Genomic DNA, 9,626 nt, shown 5'->3' on the forward strand with positions numbered 1-9,626 from the left:
GGCATTCACACAGACACCAGTGGAAATGTCCAAATGCGTCACTGCACAACTTTAAAGGCCTTCCCCGTGTATAGCAGTGTAGTGACCCATTCTAAATAACCTATATCATTGGGGATCTGCGCTTTATAAAGGAGTCCATTGGGACCTCTGCTCAAAGGGTTTTTTTGGGTGGAAGCCTGGATGAAAAGTGCAAAGAGGAGGATAAAGGCAAAGTATAGGAGATGTCAGGACGCCTTTGGAAGGAAAACAAACTGCAGAGACCGATGTGAGTTGACTTAATCTGATTAGACTAACCTCATCAACAGCCCACTTAAAAAGGAGAAGAAAGGCCTGAATTGGGGCGAGAAGCAAGAGAAAAGGGTCCCTCTCTGTTCAGAAAGCCAAAGAGGCTCCCTGAATGCACCACATTGTACTGGACATGCTGGTCTGCAGATGGCAAAATGACAACAAGCCGCTTGAAAAGTGAGGCAAATATAATTGATCTTAGTTTTTTTTCTCCTCCTCGCAGGTATGAAAACAGCCGAGGGAGTAATGAGATTAAGGAAGAATAAAGTGAAAGTCCATGAAAAAATTCCATTTTCCCTCACGTTTGTGGTGCAAACATGCAGCTTTGAAGCCTTTCACTGACTGAATGCAGCCGCCCCTGTAATGCCATGAGAAATATTTCCAAATTCATATTAATTTATTCAAATTCTGGCCTCTTATAAAGCACCCTGCAGTGCTGGTAATACATCAAACAGGGGGTTATATGGAGAGGAAAATAGCTGTTTTAATACCAGCACAATTGATGGGTGTAAAAAAAAATGCTTTAATACATCAGGCCACTCCCAAACGTGAGAAATCCCGGCAACAATGCACATGAAATATCTCGTCCTGGCAGCAGAAAATCCCCTCAGATCTTTTGCCAACACGTGAAAGAAAAGAGCACATATTTCTACACAAATATTACTTAACCCTAATTCTCCAATATTTAGTTTAATCAGACTTAAATGATTCAACTACCCTGTGTTTTTGGTATTCTGCAAATCCCTCTACTTAAAGTGGGAGGTGAATGCAGCAGCCACAGGTGTCCTTTCATTCAGCAGCTTAGATCTGTTGTTGTTGGGATTCTGGCTCTACTTGTTTCAGAACGCTCACAGCACAAACTAGTACCAACGGGAGCTTTGAAGTCCCGCTGTCATCCCTGATGTGGAAACACGACTTCTAAAGATTGTGTCCTGATCGTCAACATGTTTCTGGGTTTGAGTCACAAGTGTTTTAGGAAGTGTTCAGATCCTTTACTGTAAAAACGCGTCATTACAAGGAAGTGAGTGTCACTCAAGTAAAAGCATAAATAGCAGAGTGCAAAAATAGAAGCACTGCATGCCTGTATGAGTTGTTATGCTATGGTTGTAGCTGAGGGCAAGAGGCTCATTTGGGGGGGTATGGTCTTCTACAGTTAAAACTTTACCTTATGGGAATTTATTTAGGCCGATTTCAGTATTTGTAGACTCAGAATATACACATTAACTTGGATCAATGTGTAAGTGCATGAATGATTCTACATTTCCCCAGCAGATGTTTAAGACTTAGAAATCAGATTTACATCATAGGTTGATAAATAAAACTCACAGGAACTATCAAACAGAGGGTTAGGGTTAATGATAATTGAACTTAATAGATAAATTAAGAAAATCTATTTACGGGGCGCTGGTCTAGCTCAGTTGGTAGAGCGCAGGTTCGACTCCCAGTCTGCCGATCAATCGGTCTACTCCCAACATTTCCTGTTTATCTTCAGCTGTTCTATCAATAAAGGTAAAAAGCCACATAAATAATCTAAAAAAGAAAAAAAGAAAATACTGCTCATCCTGTTCAGGGTCACAAGGGAACTTGAGCCTATCCCCGCTGTCATTGGGCGAGTATAGTGGTATTGTAAGCAGCTTTTAGCTGATCGAGGTTGAAGTAATAGAGCTATTTTGTGTCTACAATCAGTATTCATAAAGCAGTCAGTAACTAAAGCTGTCAAACAAATGTAGTGCAGCAACAGGTTCAACGTTTTTCCCTGAATTCAGGTTAAAGTGATAATCTCGAAGATCTCAGTTTCGTTCTCTTTGGCGGCACCTGTGGTGATACATGGTAATTGCAGGAGCACGCTTGCCAGATATCCAGACAGTGTCACGTGTGACGTTGGCTCCGGTTGAAGTTGATTTTCCTGGCTGACGGTCGCTTTCATTTTGACTATTTGCCTTCATCTGAGCGTCGAATTTGTTTCTTCTTTTTTTTGTTCACTCATTTTTAAGTTGTAACTGTAGTCATCGATCGTTTCTTTGTTTGTTCAGTCATAGTAGTTTACTGTTTACTCGCCAGACTTGCAGAGACCGGAAAAGCAGCCGCTTAGCTCCTCCTACCCTCTCTGGCAGACCAACCACTGCTGGGTGATGGAAAACACGTCAGTAACTGGGCGCCGCTTGTGATTTTCTGTCAGTAATATTGCAAATGCAAAGGCTTTCATCAGTGGTACATAGGGCTCAATCACCATCGTGTTACCTCATACATAGCGACTTAACAGACATTCATTTAAATGAAAATCTTCGAGATTATCACTTTAAGAAATATAAAGGCTTCCGGTTATGGTGGCACAGAAGACAGACATGGTGAAATCAGCTCCCGTACAAAATCAATACTCAGACCCTGAAACAAGTGAAGAAACAACTTGCCTCGCCTCCTTATATTAGGCCTTCAAAAAAGGCCTAAAAAGGTCAAAGGACGATAAAAACAGACAACCTGCTGTTGCAGTCCCCGCAAGCATAGCTCCACTCAATGCTAACACACTGCTACTATGGTTCCTTGTGGAGTTGGATAAAGCTTTCACCAGAATCCAAGAAGAAGTATAAAGTAGTGTAACCCGAATCACACCAGTTGAGTATAAGTACCTCAAATTTGCACTTTAGTACAGGTCTTCCTATTTGGTCTCCTTTCAGCTTTGCGTCTCTGAAACAGCCACAGTGTCTGACACAAACCCAAAAGCCACCCAGACAGTCATTGTAACTTCTCAGTGTCTGGGCTTCATGGCAGTAAACACATCCACTAGCACTCGATTGGGGGGTTTGTGTATAAAGGGATTGACCAGCCGACACCAGCTAATACAGATATAATTGACTCTGCTCCTGCATTCTGCTCGTGGATTTGGAGAAGTGCACAGGCTCATTGTACAACAACAAATGAAGCAGGCGGCAGTGAAAAGGAGCTGCTGAGCATTCCCTGGATCTGCACAACAGACTACCGAACTCTGCTAAATCTGCAAACACAGCTTCTCCCTCCTTTGGGGCCCTTTGATCTCGTCCTGCAGACCTGCGGCTCATAAAGCTGAGTCAAAAAGCAAGTACCCTCGTCTGAATGTTGATCGACTCTTGAAAACAGCAGCGATTTCTGTTCTGCGCATTCCTCAGGCCTGCAATGTCGGCCTCCGCTTTAATGATGCTCTAATGGTGAAGTCACTCAAAAAGTTGCATTCATGTTGAAGGGGAATTCCTCCTCTCTTTGTTGTCTGAGATCTTTGAAATGCAGGAATGAAGAGGGGGAATTATTGATGGAAAGGGTTTGAAATACCAGAAGTTGTCTGACTTGGTCTGACTTCAGATCAGGTTCAACAGGTGCTGCTCCACCTACGCAGACTGATCAAAATCCCATTAAGTCCTCCGGTGCAGGGAGCAGTTGTGTAGCATTAGATCTGCATCATTTGGGCCGATCCGAAAGCAAATAGAGGCGATGTGAGCCCAAGCACACACAGCTGGCCCTTAAAGCTTAGGATCCTGGGTAAACAAGTCTCCAGCATGCCTGCGCACAGCTCACCCATGGGGCGACAGCATGAGCCACTGAACAATGACTGATACTCCACCAGAGACGGGACTGAAGCAGGGCTTAGCAAAATTTTATTACATTTGGTCTGTTTCAATAGACTGCAGAGCAAAAGAGGATCACAGACACAGCAATCAGTTTTAAGATTACTATGACATCTACGCCTCCTTAGACTCTGTAATGCTCCTATTGTCGCAGTACACCCGCTGATTTAACATGGAAATCTGCTGCTCACATTAAAGTTTCATTTGTGTCACCGGGGTTGCAGATTTATGAAGGCTGACCTGCAACTGTTACAACCAACCTGCTGATTTTACAAAGCATGCTCGAATGTTTTTAAGTAGTTTTCTTTTTTTTCTGTTGCAGAAATCTCTTGGTTTTCTTTGGAACTTGCAGCAACTCAACGTAGTTAACATAGAACTTAGTAAACATCATGTCTTCTTTTAGTCTTGTCACAGTCACATTATTTCAGTGAGGCCGAAAAGTCTTTGCAGCTTCATACAAATTAAATCACGAAAATAAATGTGTACTTTATAAATGCAATATGACATATAACTTGTGATAAAGTACAAGCATTGTAGTCTTTGCATGTATGTTTGTAAGGTACATCCTGTTGTGTATGTACAGGGTATATGAATGCATGCTTGTACACGTACGCACGTTTTGGGGCACACTGGTAATATGTCCAATAACACATCTGCTGAATGTCTTTAGTTTCGTAATATAAAAGATATTCTATATAAACAACTGCTTCTGTTCCTTTCTGAGATTTTCTTCTTTTTACTTCTTTCACCGTCTCTGGTTCACCAAATTCATGTGGACACAGTTGTGCCACCTTGTGGTCACCTCAATGCAAAGAGCATAAAAGACAACTTTTCCTGGTCTCAAACAGAAACTTCATCTCTTTTTCTTATGCTTTATTTATATGCCATAGCAAAAAATAAAGTAAACATGTTCAAACATATTTTTTTTAATATAAAGGACATTCAGATGGAACTCTATTGGTCTTTGGTCAAAGTGCTTTTAATGTTTTTGCTCCTTCATCTTGGTCTGAGCTACAGGCTCACCTTAAACTGGAGCGATTCATGAGCTTGGAAGATATAAAAACAGAATTAAGGATCATCTGATGAGTGAAAGCACCTGACTTATTGCTGAACGCTGTTCATTTATTGTTAGATACATTTTTTTGCTTGTTTTAGTCTGTTGTCTTTTCTGTATGTGAAACTTTTTATGCTGCTGTTTTGGCCAGGACTCCCTTGTAAGAGAGATTTTGTGTCTCAATTGAATCATTGCTGGTAAAATAACGGTGAAATAAAAGAATACAATATAAAAGGAAATTATTAATCATTACATCCCATGTAAAACACCGATAACAAAGCTCTTTTAAAAACTCTCATCTAAAAATCTCATGCCCACCATGAGATTCACCGTGTGAAGTTGTTTAACATTTAATAAGTAGTCGCTAGATGGCGCTCTTTCCCTTCTAACATCAACCTTGTTTCAAACACAAGCACACGAATGTGGTAGAAAGGACGTTTGTCACCGACCAAATGTCAGAGGAAAGATCGAGTGTGTTGATGGTCACGAATGCATCTAAAAAGTACGCCCTGTAAGACGCACTGATACTAAAGCATAACCATTAACGCAGGATTAACTCTGACTTTGTTGGATATATAGCCTATATTTTGTTGTTGCATACTTTTTACACTGATACATCGCTTTAATTTTTCAGAAAAGCCATGAAAATGATATTTTTAGTCTGCAGAATTAGTTAACTGCTGCCTCTTCATCGGACAATTATATCCTGCAGCCCACATGGCTTACATGTATAAGGCAGGCTGGATGCCATCATATATATTATTCTATTCTATTCTTGTTTAATATAACGTTTCCAGATTCTCAGGCTTGACATTGTACGCTCCTCGGTCTTCAGCCTGTAATCTGCAAGTTTTGGCACGTGCTCCGCGTAGACCGGAGAAGACTTTGCGTGAATGGCACGCGGACAGATGTGGCCCCCCCTCCTCTCCTCCTCTTCCCCTTTGAGCAGCTCCCGCGCCGTCATGATTGACACAGAGCTGCTCACACAGCCAATCAGAGTGCTTCCTGCTGTATTTGCATAAAGTGGCCGCATGCCATTGGCTTGGTGCGTGCTACTGCAAACCTCCTCGCGTGCCATTACAGACGTCTTCTCCTTGGAGGCGCAAGAGGAGTCTTAAAAATAGATAAAAGTGTATTTGTTTATGTGGAATGCTAAGAAAATGTTAATGCATGAAACAAATAAAGCTTGTTGGGTTTGGATGCAGCAGGTGCTGCTAACTTTGAGAAGTGGGGTTATACATTTTGAAAAAAATATAATTATTCTGGATGTATTCTTGCACAATTCTCACCAAATTAATAACTTCACTTTTTATGAGAGCCATGAGTCCATCTTTTATTTTAATAAGTAGCTACACAGCTTTTACAGTTCTTCAGCTAACGCAAACTGTCAAAAGTTTGCTTCTGGCTGTACTGTAAAAGCCTTTTGTCAATACAGACTCTACATTCTTCACCACACATACACTCAGCAGAGTAACATTTTTCACGAGCACGGAGCAAAGTTGGAAGCAAACATCCAGCGCATTCCCCTCCCTTATCACTTCACAGCCCGGCCCGGCCGCCGCTGCTCGCTCCGCTTTGTTGTTTGTCCCTGCAGGGCTGATTGAGCAGCGCGTGACTGACGGCCCGCGGGGGTGTTGTCCAATCAGCGGTCTGCCCCGCGCCCAATGGGTGAGTCCTCTCTGCTATTGGCTGAGGCGAGTGTGGGAAAGAATGCAGAGAAGGTTTCACACGAACTGGGAGCACGCGAGCCGTCTATAAGTACCGCCGCGGCGTGTGTCAGTAGCAGAAGCGGATAGTCGGCCCGCGCGCAGCAACGCACGCTCACTGTACTCAGATGACAGCTCAGTGATAACAAGCGACATAACGCAAAGTGATCGGCGGGACTGCCAGGCTTCGGTTGCATGTTCTGCAGAGGTTCAACGTGAAGATTTGAAACTACTTCAGATATTCCTTCCGGTCGCTCCAAAAGAGGATTTACTTCTTGAACACTTTTACCTTTTTTGATCGAAAATGCCAGCTGACACTATGGAAAAGCAGACGGCATCTCCCATCGCCGGTGCGCCTGCAAACGGATCCCACACACCGGACAAACCGAAGAATGCCAGCGAGCATAGAAAAGTAAGGATCTTTATTTTGTAAGCAAATGTATAGCTTGTTGTCCATGTTTTATAAAGAGTGGGTTTTTGCTGATGTGACATGACATGCAGTGTGCAAGTTGAAATATGTGACTGGAGAACAAAACATTAATGTAGAGTTGTTTGTTTTTTTTGCAGTCATCCAAACCGATCATGGAAAAACGCCGAAGAGCGAGAATTAACGAAAGCCTTGGACAGCTCAAGACTCTCATCCTGGACGCACTGAAAAAAGATGTAAGTTGAAATAATTTGTATTTCTTTAACAACTGTTTCATCTTCGTAGATCATTTCGCTTTAAAAGTGCCTTGAATACAGACTCAACTTATCTTATTTTGTCCCGCAGAGCTCCAGACACTCCAAGTTGGAGAAAGCAGACATCCTGGAGATGACAGTGAAACACCTGAGGAACATGCAGCGCGTCCAGATGAGCGGTAAGTTTACTTAATAATAAAAGTAGGCCAAACACATTAAGAAGTCTTAAAGAAGCTGCTGAAAAAACAATAAACGCATCACTAATAAGCTTTCTTTTTCTTCTCTCCAGCAGCACTCTCAGCAGATGCCACCGTCCTCAGCAAATACAGAGCCGGATTCAACGAGTGCATGAACGAGGTGACGCGCTTCTTGTCCACCTCAGAGGGGGTGAACACGGAGGTGAGGTCGAGGCTCCTCAACCACCTGTCCAGCTGCATGGGCCAGATGATGTCCATGAACTACGCGCAGCAGGCCGCGCCCCAGCAGGCGCACCTTGCTCAGCCTCTCCACGTGCAGCTCCCATCCACCCTGCCCATCAGCGGCCCCGCTATGGGCTCCAAACTCAGCCCTGCCGAGGCCGTCTCCCCTAAGGTCTTTGGTGGGTTCCAGCTGGTGCCCGCATCAGACGGACAGTTCGCTTTTCTGATCCCTAACCCGGCCTTTGCCTCCGCCACAGCCCCTGTTATCCCTCTTTACGCAAACGCAGGAGTGCCTGTTGCGGTGAACGCCAGCCCGGTGCACGGTAGCTCCGCACCCACTGCAGCCTCTCCAGTCCACGGCATGACGTCCTTCTCCGGGGGATCCCAGGCGGTCAGCCCGGTGGGGGTCAGCACTGGCTCGGAGAGCAACGAGCCTGTGTGGCGGCCCTGGTAGCCTCGGATAAGAGACTCATGAGAATCCGATTTGCATTACTTTTAAGACATTGAACTGACTGCACACACAACTGTTGCGGGGGTTAGACCTGGAACTTTCCCGTTACGGGATGGTAACTCCAACCACTTAATGCCCCCAGTAGTTCTTCGTTGTTTCGTTTTATGGAACAGAAGTTGCCTTTAATGGCACATGTTTTTATAATTTATTGTCCGATTCCAACATTTGGATGTCGGTGATAAATGCTGTACATGCAGATGGAAGATTTATAGGAGATTTTTGTTATGAAGTACTTTTTATGAAAAGGTTTAGTTTTGTACAGAGTTGTTATTGATTGTTATACCAAAGCTGTGTTTTATATTCTTTGTTGTTTGTGTTGACAAGAAAAACTGAAGTTGGGTGATGGCCCAGTGTTTTAATAAAAGAAATTTCAGAAATTAATTTCCCGTCTTAAGCCTGTTTCTGTCATGTCCGTTATACTTTGTTTTTCAGAGTGTGAGGGTCATTTTTTTGGGTTTTGAGGCTGTGCGTACAAGTTACATTGCGTGCGTAAAAGTCACAGACTCACAGCCGCTATAGCCAGGGCCAAAACGAAGCTAAAGCCTGACGATTATGCTCCGAATATGAACTCCTATATCGATTTATTAAGTAGGTTTTAAGTGTCCACCTTGTCACCAGTTTGGCGGGAGCTGCTTACATCTGGCCCGCTGGAGAAAGGTCCAGGGGACAATGGGGGTGTATCTTTCTATTGCTATAAAGGTAATTAAAAGTTTGAAAGGGGTCTCATCCTGTATGCAGCGGGAGCTTTGAGAAGTCTTAAACCCTATTCATGAGCCTGGGAAATGCGCTCAGGGGTTAATGTCACTAACAGATTGCCTGAGTGAAAGAAGAATATGGAAGGATCCTCGCGTCCTTTTGTGTATCAATTGTTCGATTCCACTCCCAGTGGGCCCGCACCTCTATAAAGGAGAAAACGAGGGAACTTGGTGAGACTTTTGTTTGATGGCGGGGAGACCTGAGGGAAGACGGGTTATAGAACATCTTTTATTATGACTTTTCCCAAAATCATTCACAGACACGATCGTTTGATCGGCTTCTCATTTATACCAAAAAAAGTGCCCTACACGTTAGATGTTATTTCCTCACAGCTTTCTCTCCCTCTGTTTATCCCTGCGTGTAAATCATCTTCCTCGTGTGAGTGGGGCCCGGATCTAAGGGCCGTGTCTGTGTGTCGGTCGGCGTGGCGCTAGCCGTGTGTCAGCCACTTGCAGTCAGAGGGCCCCTTTACGTGGGATTAGGTTACAGCCTGGTCAAAACCCCTCAACATTTAATACTCCAGCGGCGCGCCGTTGGTGCGCATGGCTGGCACAGGCTAAACATAAAAGTGTTTTTCGCCCTGACTGACAACTACACAAGATAAACATCCTCAGTGGT

At 43.8% G+C, this 9,626-nt stretch overlaps 1 protein-coding gene across 2 annotated transcripts; it reads left to right on the forward strand.

Annotated features, from left to right (window-relative positions):
- The first annotated feature begins 6,719 nt into the window (after positions 1 to 6,719).
- Positions 6,720 to 8,618, forward strand: her9 (hairy-related 9). Of its 2 annotated transcripts, none has more exons than XM_069660112.1 (4): positions 6,720 to 7,053; positions 7,209 to 7,304; positions 7,414 to 7,501; positions 7,612 to 8,618. In XM_069660112.1, the coding sequence occupies exons 1-4, from the start codon at positions 6,946 to 6,948 to the stop codon at positions 8,193 to 8,195; spliced, it is 876 nt and encodes a 291-aa protein (XP_069516213.1). In that variant the 5' UTR covers positions 6,720 to 6,945; the 3' UTR covers positions 8,196 to 8,618. The 2 variants fall into 2 exon arrangements, with proteins under 2 accessions (XP_069516213.1, XP_069516214.1); XM_069660113.1 differs by having other exon boundaries at positions 7,615 to 8,618.
- Positions 8,619 to 9,626: the final 1,008 nt, after the last annotated feature.

This window comes from Semicossyphus pulcher, unplaced genomic scaffold (assembly GCF_022749685.1).
Source record: "Semicossyphus pulcher isolate SPU_LCO1_2020_fin unplaced genomic scaffold, fSemPul1.0.p SCAF_13, whole genome shotgun sequence".
Lineage (NCBI taxonomy): Eukaryota > Metazoa > Chordata > Actinopteri > Labriformes > Labridae > Semicossyphus > Semicossyphus pulcher.